The sequence below is a fragment of the Kogia breviceps genome, chromosome 2 (genome assembly GCF_026419965.1).
Source record: "Kogia breviceps isolate mKogBre1 chromosome 2, mKogBre1 haplotype 1, whole genome shotgun sequence".
Classification (NCBI taxonomy): Eukaryota; Metazoa; Chordata; class Mammalia; order Artiodactyla; family Physeteridae; genus Kogia; species Kogia breviceps.
Genome location: NC_081311.1, coordinates 147,269,458 through 147,285,890, shown reverse-complemented (window position 1 = coordinate 147,285,890; position 16,433 = coordinate 147,269,458). Strand labels below are relative to the sequence as shown.

The 16,433-nt window shown below is 42.3% G+C and overlaps 1 protein-coding gene across 1 annotated transcript in view; it reads left to right on the top strand.

The window, feature by feature from the left end:
- Positions 1–16,433, top strand: part of TTN (titin) — a 283,596-nt gene that overhangs the window by 251,562 nt on the left and 15,601 nt on the right. Inside the window, exons 281-303 of the mRNA XM_067026386.1 lie at positions 210–506; positions 615–1,202; positions 1,296–1,598; positions 1,716–2,012; positions 3,387–3,674; positions 3,787–4,086; positions 4,507–4,809; positions 4,899–5,204; positions 5,308–7,074; positions 7,396–7,689; positions 8,406–8,693; positions 8,812–9,111; positions 9,211–11,277; positions 11,379–11,681; positions 11,806–12,111; positions 12,205–12,495; positions 12,591–12,887; positions 13,017–13,322; positions 13,949–14,254; positions 14,340–14,621; positions 14,801–15,394; positions 15,516–15,803; positions 15,917–16,216. Coding sequence (XP_066882487.1) covers positions 210–506; positions 615–1,202; positions 1,296–1,598; positions 1,716–2,012; positions 3,387–3,674; positions 3,787–4,086; positions 4,507–4,809; positions 4,899–5,204; positions 5,308–7,074; positions 7,396–7,689; positions 8,406–8,693; positions 8,812–9,111; positions 9,211–11,277; positions 11,379–11,681; positions 11,806–12,111; positions 12,205–12,495; positions 12,591–12,887; positions 13,017–13,322; positions 13,949–14,254; positions 14,340–14,621; positions 14,801–15,394; positions 15,516–15,803; positions 15,917–16,216 — 10,671 coding nt within the window. The remainder of the gene's footprint in view (positions 1–209; positions 507–614; positions 1,203–1,295; positions 1,599–1,715; positions 2,013–3,386; positions 3,675–3,786; positions 4,087–4,506; positions 4,810–4,898; positions 5,205–5,307; positions 7,075–7,395; positions 7,690–8,405; positions 8,694–8,811; positions 9,112–9,210; positions 11,278–11,378; positions 11,682–11,805; positions 12,112–12,204; positions 12,496–12,590; positions 12,888–13,016; positions 13,323–13,948; positions 14,255–14,339; positions 14,622–14,800; positions 15,395–15,515; positions 15,804–15,916; positions 16,217–16,433) is intronic.

Sequence of the window (16,433 nt, the reverse complement as noted above, 5' to 3'; positions counted from 1 at the left end):
GACATGCTATAACATAAGATGACAAAGCCTGGGAAAGTTTTGCTTGGCTCAGAAGCCAAACTGATCATGTAAAAAGTAAGAAAGACTCAAATAAAAGTAACTCTGTGGCCTTCATTTAAAACTTTTTCTTTTCACAATGCAGGAAGAACACATGTGGGAAAAAAAATGTTGTAATAACTTTTCTTTCTTCTGACGTTTTACTTTCTTAGAAAAACCAAGCCCACCTGAAAAACTTGGAGTAACAAGTGTATCCAAAGATAGTGTTTCCCTGGCCTGGTTGAAGCCAGAACATGATGGTGGAAGCAGAATTGTACATTATGTCACTGAAGCACTAGAAAAAGGACAGAAAAATTGGGTGAGATGTGCAGTGGTAAAGTCAACCCGTCATGTCATTTCTGGTCTGAGGGAGAATTCTGAATACTTTTTCCGGGTGTTTGCTGAAAATCAAGCTGGTCTGAGTGACCCAAGAGAGCTTCTACTTCCTGTGCTTGTAAAGGAGCAGCTAGGTATGTCTAATTTTATGCAGAAGCAAAATTTGAAATTATTTGCATTGACTTAAGTTAATTTGCAAAAAAATGTTTTTCACCTTCACCTTCCACACTCTTATTTTTCAGAACCACCTGAAATTGACATGAAGAACTTCCCAAGTCATACCGTCTATGTTAGAGCTGGTTCAAACCTTAAAGTTGATATTCCAATTTCTGGAAAACCACTGCCCAAAGTGACCTTATCAAGAGATGGTGTCCTGCTGAAAGCCACCATGAGATTTAACACTGAAATTACTGCTGAGAACCTGACCATCAATCTCAAAGAAAGCATTGCTGCTGATGCTGGAAGATATGAGATCACTGCTGCCAACTCCAGTGGAACAACCAAAGCTTTCATTAACATCATCATACTGGACAGGCCTGGTCCCGCAACTGGCCCTGTTATGATTAGCGATGTAACTGAAGAGAGCGTGACTCTCAAATGGGAGCCACCTAAGTATGATGGTGGAAGTCAGGTTACCAATTACATTGTACTCAAGAGAGAGACAAGTACTGCAGTATGGACTGAAGTGTCTGCGACAGTTGCAAGAACCATGATTAAAGTCATGAAACTGACCACAGGAGAAGAATACCAATTCCGCATCAAGGCAGAAAACCGCTTTGGCATCAGTGATCACATAGATTCAGCTTGTGTGGTTGTCAAACTACCATATAGTAAGTTGTCAAACTTTTCAAAGAGCCCAGGTTTCCATATACATAAATGTTTTAAATGTCTGTATTAATCTGTGGGATTTCTCTCTTTTGTAGCAACACCTGGACCGCCATCTACACCATGGGTCACTAATGTCACTCGAGAAAGTATCACCGTGGGCTGGCATGAACCAGTGTCCAGTGGCGGCAGTGCAGTTATAGGCTATCACCTGGAAATGAAAGACAGAAACACTATCTTATGGCAGAAAGCCAACAAAATGGTCATCCGCACCACTCACTTCACAGTCACAACCATCAGTGCTGGACTTGTCTATGAATTCAGGGTGTATGCAGAAAATGCTGCTGGTATTGGAAAACCCAGCCATCCTTCAGAACCAGTCCTAGCCATTGATGCCTGTGGTAAGTATTTGTCATAAGAAGGACAGTTCTCACAACTTAAAAATGCAAACCTTCTTTCTACAAAGCAAAATAAGGCTGAAATAAGTGCCACTAATCTGCTTCCTGTCATTACCACAGAACCCCCAAGAAATGTCCGTATCACTGATGTTTCAAAGAACTCTGTCAACCTTTCATGGCAACAACCAGCTTTTGATGGAGGAAGCAAGATTACAGGCTACATCGTTGAGAGACGAGACCTTCCAGATGGCAGATGGACCAAGGCCAGCTTCACCAACGTTACCGAGACTCAACTCACTGTCTCTGGCTTGACTCAGAATTCCCAGTATGAATTCCGTGTCTTTGCTAGAAATGCTGTCGGTTCCATCAGCAATCCATCCGAGGTTGCAGGCCCCATTACATGCATCGATTCTTATGGTAAGCATTTTTAGCAGTTTGAATCCCGACAGCAATTTAACTCAGTATTTTGTCTTACTTTTTGTGGTCCTAATCTGTAGGATAACTTTTAATATGTACGTTGTTAGATTTTTAGAAGAAATTATGAATCAGCTGTGAGTCTTAGGAAAATTCCTTAACCCCTCCAGGCCTCTTGACTTAACTGTAAAACATGAGATTTGGACTACAGGATATCTAAAGGGCTTTCTGACTCCAACCTTTTATGATTCTTCGACTATATGCGTTGGTGTTTTCACTCTTCTATTTAAAATTTTCAGCATCAATAATTAAAACCATGGTTGAATGCCCAGAGAATACTCCTCTGAAATAAGTGAAAGACTAAACAGAGGCATTAATGATGATAATATTAGCAGCAGCTAACATTTACTTGGTACTTTCCATGCATTCTCTCCCCTAGTTCTAACAGCCTTAAGATAAGCCCATTTTACAGAAGAGAAACTGAGGTTTAGAGCACTTATATAACTTCCCCAACATCAAGCAGCTCATTAATGATAGGGTGGGTATTCAAACAGACAGACTCCAGAATTCTCTCTACATGGCTGTCAGTCCAAAATACACATACTTGACCATTCTGGAAAATAAGTGGCACATTCAACTCAACAGTGCTTTGAAAATTAAAATTTCATGAGAGTTAGGTACCCTGTGACACTTTTTCTAAAAGTCCCCATTTTCAAGCAGGAGTCTCTATGGTATCTGGGCAAAAGTATCCACTCCCATCCTCATGCTGAGAATCCCAGGGCTTCTCTTTATGAACCAGGCTTTGTAGACACTGAGTCAGTATTCGTGAGGCTGTGAAGCAAGTCAAATTAATTCTGTTTCTCAAAAATTTTAAGCAGCCTGGCAGAAAAATCAGTCCAGGGAAGTTTACAGCTCTGTGAGTAGACAATTCAGAATTCAAGGGTCTGATGTGAAATGCCCCCACTTGGATATCAGTGAACTGGGAAGGGAAAATAAAAAGAATCAGAGGTAGTCAGAGGAAGGAGAACCAGAATAAAAGAAAACATATAATTCAGCTTCTGCAATGATGCTCTCACTGCCATATTCCATTGCATCACTGGAATAAAACACCTGATAGAAGTTAAAATACATTTCAAAGGCATTTAAGTCCCTGTGCAATTAGTGCAGTGTCACTGGGGTACAGAGCTTACTCACAGTCTTTCTTCCCCATCTGTGATAAAAGAGTGGCTTGTAAAATTAAATGTAAAATATAAATAGTATTAGAACTACTTCGTGTGTATTATTTAATAAAGGCCAGTGAGCTTACTTTGAAGTTGTTGCAATTATTTATTTCATCCTTGTGATTTTCTAAATATTTCTCATCTGTTTTTCTTTCAGGTGGACCCGTAATTGATTTGCCTCTAGAATATACAGAAGTTGTCAAATACAGAGCAGGTACATCTGTGAAGCTCAGAGCTGGCATTTCTGGCAAACCTGAGCCTACAATTGAGTGGTATAAAGACGATAAAGAGTTACAAACCAATGCACTGCTGTGTGTCGAAAATACCACTGACCTTGCAGCTATACTCATCAAAGATGCAACTCGCCTTAACAGTGGAAGCTATGAATTAAAACTAAGGAATGCCATAGGCTCAGCCTCAGCCACCATCAGAGTGCAGATCCTTGGTAGGTGGTGAATACAGGCCCACATCATATTTTGTTTGCCTAAAACTTAATAATTTTAAATTAGAAGACTTTTAAAATTTACTAATATACCATTTTGGTTTTTCATTCACAGACAAACCAGGACCTCCAGGTGGACCAATTGAATTTAAGACCGTCACTGCTACAAAGATAACTCTTCTCTGGCAGCCTCCAGCAGATGATGGCGGTGCAAAAATCACTCACTACATCGTGGAAAAGCGTGAGACAAGCCGTGTCGTGTGGTCTATGGTGTCTGAAAATTTGGAAGAGTGCATCATTACGACCACCAAAATTATCAAAGGAAATGAATACATCTTCCGGGTTCGTGCTGTGAACAAATACGGAATTGGTGATGCACTGGAATCTCACCCAGTGGTAGCAAGGAATGCATTTGGTGAGACATGATTTCATTAGAAAACTAAAAGCAAATACTTGAAAATTTAAAAATAAATATAAACTGGGAATTCCCTGGCGGTCCAGTGGTTAGGACTTGGCACTTTCACTGCCGAGGCACAGGTTCGATCCCGGGTTGGGGAACTAAGATCCCTCAAGCCGTGCAACGCGGCCAATAAATACATACATACATATACGTACGTACATACATACTATTCTGCTAGCTTATGAATATGTTTTCAGAGCTTGATTGACTTTTATTTTCTTGTTCATCACATCGCTTCTCATTATCATCCTTTTCACCAGCTAGAAAGTATAATAAATGAAACTAATATTCTTAGATAGGATTTGAAGATTAAAAGGTAGAATTTATCAGTAATGTTGATCCTTTGAACTCATTTTCCTCTTCCTTTCTAAACAGTCACACCTGGGCCTCCGAGCGTGCCAGAGGTGACAAAGATAACCAAGAATTCAATGACCGTTGTCTGGAACAGGCCAGCTGCAGATGGTGGTAGTGACATAAGAGGCTATTTCCTTGAGAAACGAGACAAGAAGAGTCTGGGATGGTTTAAAGTCCTAAAGGAGACGATCCGTGACACCAGACAGAAAGTGACAGGACTCACGGAACACAGTGACTATCAATACCGAGTCTGTGCTATAAATGCGGCTGGACAGGGTCCATTTTCTGAACCATCTGACTTCTACAAAGCTGCTGATCCTATCGGTAAGTGTGGTGTCTTCACCTATGTCTTCTTTCATGTCACCAAACTGTACACGATTATGTAATTACAGTATTGTGATTGGCCATGCCAGATCCTCCAGGCCCACCGGCTAAGATAAGAATTGAAGATTCAACTAAATCATCCATCACTCTTGGCTGGAGTAAACCGGTCTACGATGGGGGCAGTGCTGTTACTGGATATGTTGTTGGCATGAGACAAGGAGAGGAAGAGGAATGGACTGTTGTCTCTACAAAAGGAGAGGTCAGAACTACAGAGTATGTGGTATCTAACCTGAAACCTGGAGTCAATTACTACTTCCAGGTATCCGCTGTAAACTGTGCCGGACAAGGGGAACCTATAGAAATGACTGAACCCGTACAGGCCAAAGATATACTTGGTACGTACCTACTGGTATGATTGTGTTTTTATTTTTTTAATAGAGGAAATCACTTATTTCCTTGCTTTAAAATTCATTGTATATGCCCATTTTATGTCTACAGAGGAACCAGAGATCGACCTAGATGTGGCTCTCAGGACCTCCGTTATAGCTAAAGCCGGTGAAGACGTACAAGTGTTGATTCCCTTCAAAGGCAGACCTCCACCTACTGTCACATGGAGAAAAGATGATAAGAATCTTGGCAGTGATGCCAGATACAGCATTCAAAACACTGATTCATCTTCATTACTCACTATTCCTCAAGTCACTCGCAATGATATGGGCAAATACATTCTCACGATAGAAAATGGCATTGGTCAGCCAAAGTCTTCAACTGTGAGCGTTAAAGTGCTTGATACACCAGCTGCCTGCCAGAAACTACAGATTAAACATGTTTCTCTAGGCACAGTCACATTGCTCTGGGAGTCTCCTCTCATTGACGGAGGATTTCCCATAATTAATTACATCATTGAGAAGAAAGATGCCACCAAGAGAACATGGTCTTCGGTGTCACACAAATGTTCTAGCACATCCTTTAAGGTAACAGATTTGTCAGAGAAAACTCCATTCTTCTTCAGAGTTTTTGCAGAAAATGAAATTGGAATCGGGGAACCCTGTGAAACTACAAAGCCGGTGAAGGCTGCTGAAGTACCAGCTCCTGTATGCGATCTCTCAGTGAAAGACTCAACAAAAACATCTGTTACCCTGAGCTGGACCAAGCCTGACTTTGATGGTGGTAGTGTCATCACAGATTATATTGTGGAAAGGAAAGGTAAAGACGAACAAACATGGTCACATGCTGGCATAAGCAAGACATGTGAAATTGAGGTTAGCCAACTCAAGGAACATTCAGTCCTGGAATTCAGAGTGTCTGCCAGAAATGAGAAAGGACTGAGTGATGGTGTCACTATTGGGCCAATTACAGTGAAAGAACTTGTAATTCCACCACAAGTTGACCTGTCAGAAATCCCTGGGGCACAAGTCACTGTGAGAATTGGGCATAATGTGCACCTCGAGTTACCTTATAAAGGAAAACCCAAACCATCTATCAGTTGGCTGAAAGACGGTTTGCCATTGAAAGAAAGCGAACGTGTTCGTTTGAGTAAAACTGAAAACAAACTCACTTTGAGTATTAAGAATGCAAAGAAGGAGAATGGAGGGAAATACACCATTATTCTCGATAACGCAGTTTGTCGAAACTCATTTCCCATTACAATCATCACACTCGGCCCACCATCAAAGCCCAAAGGGCCCATTCGATTTGATGAAATCAAGGCTGACAGTGTCATCATATCATGGGATGTGCCCGATGACGATGGAGGAGGAGAAATTACCTGTTACAGCATTGAGAAGCGAGAAGCTTCACAAACTAATTGGAAGATGGTGTGTTCCAGTGTTGCCCGGACAACTTTCAAAGTTCCTAATCTAGTCAAAGATGCTGAATACCAGTTTAGAGTTAGGGCAGAAAACAGATATGGAGTCAGCCAGCCACTTGACTCAAACATCATTGTGGCAAAACACCAGTTCAGGATTCCTGGCCCCCCAGGAAAGCCAGTTACATACAATGTGACTTCTGATGGCATGTCCCTAACTTGGGATGCTCCAGTTTATGATGGCGGTTCAGAAGTTACTGGATACCATGTTGAAAAGAAAGAAAGAAATAGCATCCTGTGGCAAAGAATTAACATATCACCAATATCTGGAAGAGAACATAGAGCTACTGGACTAATGGAAGGCCTGGATTACCAGTTCCGTGTATACGCTGAAAATTCTGCCGGCCTGAGCTCACCTAGTGACCCAAGCAAATTTACCTTAGCTGTTTCCCCAGTAGGTAAGTGACTGAGGATTATTCAAATATATTTAATTCCGCAACTGAATGTGTTAGTGACAACTCAAACACTGCTTTTCTTCCACGTATCACCTTCTCACATATTTCCTTGTCACAAGAGAGCTGGTCAAGTAAAGCAAGGGGGATGATTTTAAATCAGTCTAAAAGAGCAATTTAAAATTATTTTTTTAAAGACTCTGATACAAAAAAAAATTGCAATTAATGGCTAAAATGAGTTGGGGGGATTTATTTATTTTCCTTCCACTGAAGATTAAGAGTTGATTACAGAAATAATGATGCCTTTAACTTGCATCTAATTTTTAGACCCACCTGGCACTCCTGACTACATCGATGTCACCCGGGAAACCATCACTCTGAAATGGAACCCACCACTGCGTGATGGAGGCAGTAAGATCGTGGCCTACAACATCGAGAAACGGCAAGGGAGCGATCACTGGACCAGATGCAACTTTAGTGATGTCAGCGAATGCGAGTACACGGCAACAGGACTTAGTCCTGGGGATCGATACGAGTTCAGAATACTTGCAAGAAACGCTGTTGGAACCATAAGCCCACCCTCACAGTCTTCTGGCGTTATTATGACAAGGGACGAAAATGGTAAGCATTTACAACCAATTTCCAATGTAACTAAGAGCATTCACATTTTTAAAAAAATGTATATTGGGGGGGGGGGCGGGGAGGGCCTGGTCTATAAAAATGGGAAGAGAAGCAACGTTTCATACAGATTACCAAAGGTTGTTAGGTGGATGAATTAGATTTTCTACCTTTCAGATGAAGAGAAGAAAAAAATGTAATTAGCATCAATTCCTTTTACCACATCTATTATTTCATTTCCATATAAATAGCATGCAAGTGGGAATGAGTTTTTAGCTTTGTGATTTCAGTCATTTATAATAAATAAAGAGAAAAAGGTCCCAAGAATAACTGTCCCTCTCGACTGAAGTTACTAAAATTCAACACAGGTCCAACAGCACAATTATCACCTTGCCTGAGTGCAGCTGATGGCCCGGCACAGGAACTTGTTTGAATATGCAGCAGTATTAGGAAGTAAATGATCCGTAACTGTTTCATTTCTCTTTCTACAAATGGAAATGCAAGATTAAAAACATGACAGATATAACAAATGCGATAACCTAATAATATGAAAATGTTTAACCCCATAGACTAAACTCTCAATTATCAATCCTACTTTCAAAATAGCCTTTGGTATAAGCATTACCCTTTCAGGCTTTATGATACGGTGCTAATGAAAAACATGTTTATTTAAGTCTTTATTAAGCCAAACTAATGCATATTATCTCTTTCTTTTATAGTTGCACCAATTGTAGAGTTTGGCCCTGAGTACTTTGATGGTGTCACTATTAAGTCTGGAGAGAGCCTTAGAATTAAAGCTTTGGTGCAAGGACGACCAGTACCTCGAGTAACTTGGTTCAGAGATGGAGAAGAAATTGAGAAGAGGATGAATATGGAAATAACCAATGTCCTTGGATCCACCAGCCTCTTCGTTAGAGATGCTACTCGGGACCATCGTGGTGTATACAGAGTGGAAGCCAAAAATGCATCTGGCTCCACAAAAGCAGAAATTACAGTGAAAGTACAAGGTACTCCTAAAATAGCTTCTTAATCTTACAATGTACAGGACTTGGGATTAAAGACATGCCTGATTGCATTTTAATGGACAAGGAGAAAGAAACTAACTCTGGAACCTTTTTCTTATAGATACACCAGGAAAACCAGTTGGGCCAATAAGATTCACCAGTGTAACTGGCGAGAAGATGACCTTGTGGTGGAATGCTCCACTCAATGACGGCTGTGCTCCCGTATCGCACTACATCATTGAAAAACGGGAAACCAGCAGACTTGCTTGGGCGCTAATTGAGGATAATTGTGAAGCCCTCAGCTATACCGCCACTAAGCTAATAACTGGCAATGAATACCAATTCCGTATTTCTGCAGTCAACAAGTTTGGTGTTGGCAGGCCACTGGATTCTGACCCAGTGGTTGCTCAAATACAGTACAGTAAGTGACCATTTTTACTAAGCGGTACTATGTCAAAAGGTTAACTTCCAAGCAAATGTGTCTAATTGGTTTCTTTCTTTCTTTGTTTTCATTTTACAGCTATTCCCGATTCCCCTGGCACTCCAGAACCTAGTAATGTAACAGGCAATAGCATTACCCTGACATGGGCAAGGCCAGAATCAGATGGTGGCAGTGAAATTCAACAGTACATCCTTGAAAGGAGAGAAAAGAAGAGCACGCGATGGGTGAAAGTGATCAGCAAACGACCAATCTCTGAGACAAGATTCAAAGTCACCGGTCTGACAGAGGGCAATGAGTATGAATTCCATGTCATGGCTGAAAATGCTGCAGGAGTAGGACCTGCAAGTGGTATCTCAACACTAATCAAATGTAGAGAGCCAGTCAACCCGCCAAGTGCTCCCACTGTGGTCAAAGTGACAGACACATCAAAGACAACTGTGAGCTTAGAATGGTCCAAGCCAGTGTTTGACGGAGGGATGGAGATAATTGGGTATATTATTGAAATGTGCAAAGCTGACTTAGGAGACTGGCACAAGGTGAATGCAGAAGGATGTGTGAAAACAAGATATACGGTTACTGATCTACAAGCAGGTGAAGAATACAAATTCCGCGTTAGTGCTGTCAATGGTGCTGGAAAAGGAGACAGCTGTGAAGTGACCGGCACCATTAAAGCAGTTGACCGATTATCAGCTCCTGAGTTAGACATCGATGCCAACTTCAAGCAGACTCATATTGTGAGAGCTGGGGCCAGTATTCGCCTCTTCATTGCCTATCAGGGTAGACCGACTCCGACAGCTGTGTGGAGCAAACCTGACTCTAACCTTAGCATTCGGGCTGATATCCATACAACAGACTCCTTCAGCACCCTCACCGTGGAAAACTGCAACCGAAACGACGCAGGGAAATATACCCTTACTGTGGAAAACAACAGCGGTAGTAAGTCAATCACATTCACCGTAAAGGTGCTAGACTCTCCAGGCCCACCTGGCCCAATTACCTTCAAGGATGTGACCCGGGGATCTGTTACATTGATGTGGGATGCCCCTCTCCTTGATGGGGGTGCCCGAATCCATCACTACGTGGTAGAGAAGCGAGAAGCCAGTCGCCGTAGTTGGCAGGTGGTCAGTGAAAAATGCACTCGTCAGATACTCAAGGTCAACGACCTGGTTGAAGGCGTTCCATACTATTTCCGTGTTTCTGCAGAAAATGAGTACGGTGTTGGTGAACCCTATGAAATGCCAGAACCAATGGTAGCCACAGAACAGCCTGCTCCACCGAAGAGACTTGATGTCATTGACACAAGCAAATCCTCTGTGGTCTTAGCTTGGCTTAAACCTGACCATGATGGAGGCAGCCGAATTTCTGGCTACCTGCTCGAAATGAGACAAAAGGGATCTGACTTCTGGGTTGAAGCTGGTCACACCAAACAGCTGACTTTCACGGTGGAGCACCTCACCGAGAACACTGAATATGAATTCCGCGTGAAGGCCAAGAATGATGCTGGCTACAGTGAACCCAGGGAAGCCTTCTCTTCTGTCATCATCAAGGAGCCTCAAATTGAGCCCACAGCTGATCTCACTGGAATTACCAATCAGCTCATAACTTGCAAAGCAGGCAGCACCTTTACCATTGACGTGCCAATCAGTGGTCGTCCCGCCCCCAAAGTAACATGGAAGCTTGAAGAGATGAGACTTAAGGAGACAGATCGTGTGAGTATCACAACAACAAAAGACAGAACCACCCTGTCTGTAAAGGACAGCATGAGAGGTGACTCTGGAAGGTACTTCTTGACCCTGGAAAATACAGCTGGTGTTAAAACATTTACCATCACAGTTGTGGTCATCGGAAGGCCAGGTCCAGTAACTGGCCCCATTGAAGTCTCATCTGTCTCAGCTGAATCATGCATCCTATCATGGGCTGAACCTAAAGATGATGGAGGCACCGATATTACTAATTACATAGTTGAAAAGCGTGAGTCAGGTACAACAGCTTGGCAGCTTGTCAATTCCAGCGTCAAGCGCACTCAGATTAAAGTCACTCATCTCACAAAATACATGGAATATTCTTTCCGTGTCAGTTCAGAGAACAGATTTGGTGTCAGCAAGCCTCTGGAATCAGCACCAATCGTTGCTGAGCATCCATTTGGTAAGAAAAATAAAAATCATATTTCCAAGTCTCTATTATTAAATATTTCCCCTGAATTTTATAAAACTGTATTCATATTTGATACCTTTGCTTATATTTAGTCCCGCCAAGTGCACCCACCAGACCTGAGGTCTACTCTGTGTCTGCCAATGCCATGTCTATTCGCTGGGAAGAACCCTATCATGATGGTGGCAGTAAAGTCATCGGCTACTGGGTTGAGAAGAAAGAACGTAACACCATTCTTTGGGTGAAAGAAAACAAAGTGCCATGCTTAGAGTGCAACTACAAAGTGACCGGTTTGGTAGAAGGACTGGAATATCAGTTCAGAACGTATGCACTCAATGTCGCAGGCGTTAGCAAAGCCAGTGAAGCATCAAGACCTATGATGGCTCAAAACCCAGTTGGTAGGTATCAGAACTTAAGGGTACATTTGTTTATCATCATCATCACCATCACCATCATCGTCATCATTATTGGTACTAGCAAAATTCAGAGTTGCATTTAACCTTATTTTTGCATCCCTTCCAGATGCACCAGGAAGACCAGAGGTGACAGATGTCACCAGATCAACGGTGTCACTGATTTGGTCTGCCCCAGTGTATGATGGAGGCAGCAAGGTTGTAGGCTACATCATAGAGCGTAAGCCGGTCAGTGAAGTTGGAGATGGTCGCTGGCTCAAGTGCAACTACACCATCGTATCTGACAATTTCTTCACCGTTACTGCTCTCAGTGAAGGAGACACTTATGAATTCCGTGTGTTGGCCAAGAATGCAGCAGGCGTAATTAGCAAAGGATCAGAATCTACAGGCCCCATCACTTGCCGAGATGAATACGGTAAAGAATAGTCAATGCTCTCCTTTTAAATTATCACAATTTCTATAACAATAAACTATCATATATTCATTCAATCTGTTTTGCCTGTGACAGCTCCACCCAAAGCCGAACTCGATGCCAGATTACAGGGTGATGTGGTTACCATCAGAGCAGGCTCGGATCTTGTTCTCGATGCTGCAGTTGGTGGCAAACCTGAACCCAAAATTATCTGGACCAAAGGGGACAAGGAACTAGATCTCTGTGAAAAAGTCTCTCTGCAGTACACTGGCAAACGAGCAACTGCTGTGATCAAGTTCTGTGACAGAAGTGACAGTGGAAGATACACTTTAACGGTGAAGAATGCCAGTGGGACCAAGGCCGTGTCTGTCGTGGTCAAAGTTCTCGGTAAGTACGTCAAATGATCTTTGATTTTCATAGCTTTCCCAAGCATCGGCAGAAAGAAACACCTTCCTCATCGCTCGTCCTTACACCTGTTTCAGATTCCCCGGGCCCATGTGGAAAGCTCACCGTCAGCAGAGTAACAGAGGAGAAGTGCACTTTAGCCTGGAGCCTTCCTCAGGAAGACGGAGGTGCAGAAATAACTCACTACATCGTGGAAAGACGTGAGACTAGCAGACTCAACTGGGTGATTGTGGAAGGCGAATGCCCAACCCTATCCTATGTGGTTACCAGACTCATCAAGAACAACGAATACATATTCCGAGTGCGGGCAGTAAACAAATATGGCCCTGGGGTGCCTGTTGAATCAGAGCCCATTGTTGCCAGAAACTCCTTCAGTGAGTATTAACACTCAAACAGTTCAGCAGTTGAAATGTAATGGGATCAGGGAGAAGGGAGGACAGTCATAGCAATAGTGATTTTGTGCGATTCTGATCATCCTTTTATTTTCATAAAAATATAAACAGCTATTCCATCACAACCTGGCATACCTGAAGAAGTTGGGGCTGGCAAAGAGCATATCATCATTCAGTGGACAAAACCTGAATCTGACGGTGGCAACGAGATCAGCAACTATCTAGTAGACAAACGTGAGAAGAAGAGCTTGCGCTGGACACGTGTGAACAAAGACCATGTGGTGTATGATACCAGGCTGAAGGTGACTGGCCTGATGGAAGGTTGTGATTACCAGTTCCGGGTGACCGCAGTAAATGCTGCTGGTAACAGCGAACCCAGCGAAGCTTCCAACTTTATCTCTTGCAGAGAACCATCATGTGAGTTCCAAGAGTCATACGTAACCCTAATGCCCATCAAAACCACTTTACAAATAATTTTCCAACGTGTCATTTCCAATAACTTGCAGAATTTGTGAATGGTCTAGAAAGGCATACGCTTATTAGAAGGATCTTAAATATAGCCTAAGACGGAAAACATTTCCAACGACTACTTCTGTCAATAAGTTAGCAGTTACATTGCTAAAAACTGTTGCAGTATTTTCCGATCTGTGAAAACTATTCTACTACCAATATGAAAGGGATGTATTTTTCAAATCTTCCTAAGAATGGAGAGAATTTTGTCGTAATGATAATAACTACTGAAAAGAAAAAAAGACAACATCTCTTTTAAGGGGCTTAGCAGAGCGTAAAGCTTCTTGTATTTTACTAAGTACCTAACAAAATAATTGTCACAAGAGCTTCAGAAATAAGTGGCAAATCCTTGTACAAAGTTTAAGCCCAAGAACTAAAAGGAATAAATCACTTGGACTGAATCGAGGAAGTAGAAGAAACTTATTCCTGTACTTACTAGCAATGTAGAGGTGACAAGCGATATCAACCCTGTTGAAAAATCTCAAGCTTCCTTATTTGTGTAATACCTGCATCCTTATTTTAAAATTTCATAGATACCCCTGGACCACCTTCTGCTCCGAGAGTTGTAGATACCACCAAACACAGCATTAGTTTAGCCTGGACCAAGCCCATGTATGACGGTGGCACTGACATCATAGGATATGTTCTTGAAATGCAAGAGAAGGACACTGATCAGTGGTACCGAGTGCATACCAACACCACAATAAGAAATAACGAATTCACTGTGACAGACCTTAAAATGGGCCAGAAATACTCCTTCAGAGTTGCTGCTGTGAACGTGAAGGGCATGAGTGAATACAGCGAGTCAACTGCTGAAATTGAGCCCATGGAAAGACTAGGTATTTATAATGTAAGGTTTTAGGTGAATTATTTTCTCACCACACCTGTTCATGAATTAATTAAGTTTTGACATTTACTTTCCAGAAATACCGGATCTTGAGCTTGCAGATGATTTAAAGAAGATTGTGACCATCAGAGCTGGGTCCTCGTTGCGGCTGATGGTGTCTGTATCTGGAAGACCACCACCCGTCATCACATGGAGCAAGAAGGGCATTGACCTTGCAAGCCGGGCGATCATTGACAACACTGAGAGTTACTCTTTACTTATTGTAGACAAAGTTAACCGGTATGATGCTGGAAAATACACCATTGAAGCTGAAAACCAATCTGGCAAGAAATCAGCAACTGTCCTTGTTAAAGTATATGGTAAGTATTTGTCTTAAAATCAACTATGCTGTGAGTAGATTCTTTAAAAAGATACACCTTGACCTCTGATTATCACCTCTCTAAAAGGAACTGTGTTGAGTATATTTTCCTGCCCCTCAAAAAATCTATCAACCAATCAGGCAAACGGGAAGTATGGCTCTTTCATTCTCTTGTTTTAGATACTCCTGGTCCCTGCCCTTCAGTGAAAGTTAAGGAAGTATCAAGAGATTCTGTGACCATTACTTGGGAAGTTCCCACAATTGATGGTGGAGCTCCTGTCAACAATTACATTATTGAGAAGCGTGAAGCTGCCATGAGAGCATTCAAAACAGTAACTACCAAATGTAGCAAGACGCTCTACAGAATTTCTGGACTTATAGAAGGAACCATGTACTATTTCAGAGTGCTGCCAGAAAATATTTATGGCATTGGAGAACCTTGTGAAACATCTGATGCAGTTCTGGTCTCAGAAGTACCTTTGGTGCCTGTGAAGCTAGAAGTTGTCGATGTCACCAAATCGACTGTTACCCTTGCCTGGGAAAAACCACTCTATGACGGTGGTAGCCGGCTCACTGGCTATGTTCTTGAGGCCTGCAAAGCTGGCACCGAGAGATGGATGAAGGTTGTCACCTTAAAACCCACAGTCCTAGAACACACTGTTATTTCCTTAAATGAAGGTGAACAGTACTTATTTAGAGTAAGGGCACAAAATGAGAAAGGTGTGTCAGAACCAAGAGAGATCATCACAGCCGTGACTGTACAAGACCTCAGAGGTATGTACCAAATCACCAAAATAACAATAATAGTAAAGGCAAATGAAGGAAACATTCAGAATTCATGACACTTTGTCCTTAGAAATAATACTTATGAATAAATGCCTACTTTTTCTCATAGTGTTGCCAGCAATCGATCTTTCTACAATGCCTCAAAAGACCATCCACGTCCCAGCCGGCAGACCAGTAGAGCTGGTGATACCAATTGCTGGTCGCCCACCTCCTGCTGCTTCCTGGTTCTTTGCTGGCTCTAAACTAAGAGAATCAGAGCGTGTCACAGTTGAAACTCATACTAAGGTAGCTAAATTAACCATTCGTGAAACCACTATCAGAGATACTGGAGACTATATACTTGAACTGAAGAATGCAACCGGAACTACTTCAGAGACCATTAAAGTTATCATTCTCGGTAAGGATGAGAGACCAAGACACAAGCAAGCTGTTGTTCTTTAGTCACCCAATTTTGATTTGAAGTGAAAATTAATCTCCGGGATTTCTTTTTTTTTTTTTTTTTTTTCATAGACAAGCCTGGTCCACCAACTGGGCCTATCAAGATTGAAGAAATTGATGCTACTTCAGTGACCATTTCCTGGGGACCTCCTGAACTGGATGGTGGTGCTCCACTGAGTGGCTATGTGGTAGAACAACGTGATGCCCACCGTCCAGGGTGGCTGCCAGTGTCTGAATCAGTGACTAGAACAACATTTAAGTTTACCAGACTCACTGAAGGAAAGGAGTATGTGTTCCGTATCGCTGCGACAAACCGCTTCGGGATCGGCTCGTACTTGCAATCTGAGGTCATAGAATGTCGCAGCCGCATCAGTAAGTCCTGGACGCTCCCCCCCCACCCCACTCTCCCCACCTCTGATTCTAAATATTAACAAGAAGGAATTTGTTCTTGACATACCCTTATGCAAGTAAAACTAGGTCACATAGTTAATCCCAGGTCTTTCCAAGGTTCCTAAACCTCCTTTTCTTGGAAGTTTTCAACACGGTTGGGGGTTTTTTTAATGGAAGAAAGAGAGGAGGGAGTTAGGGA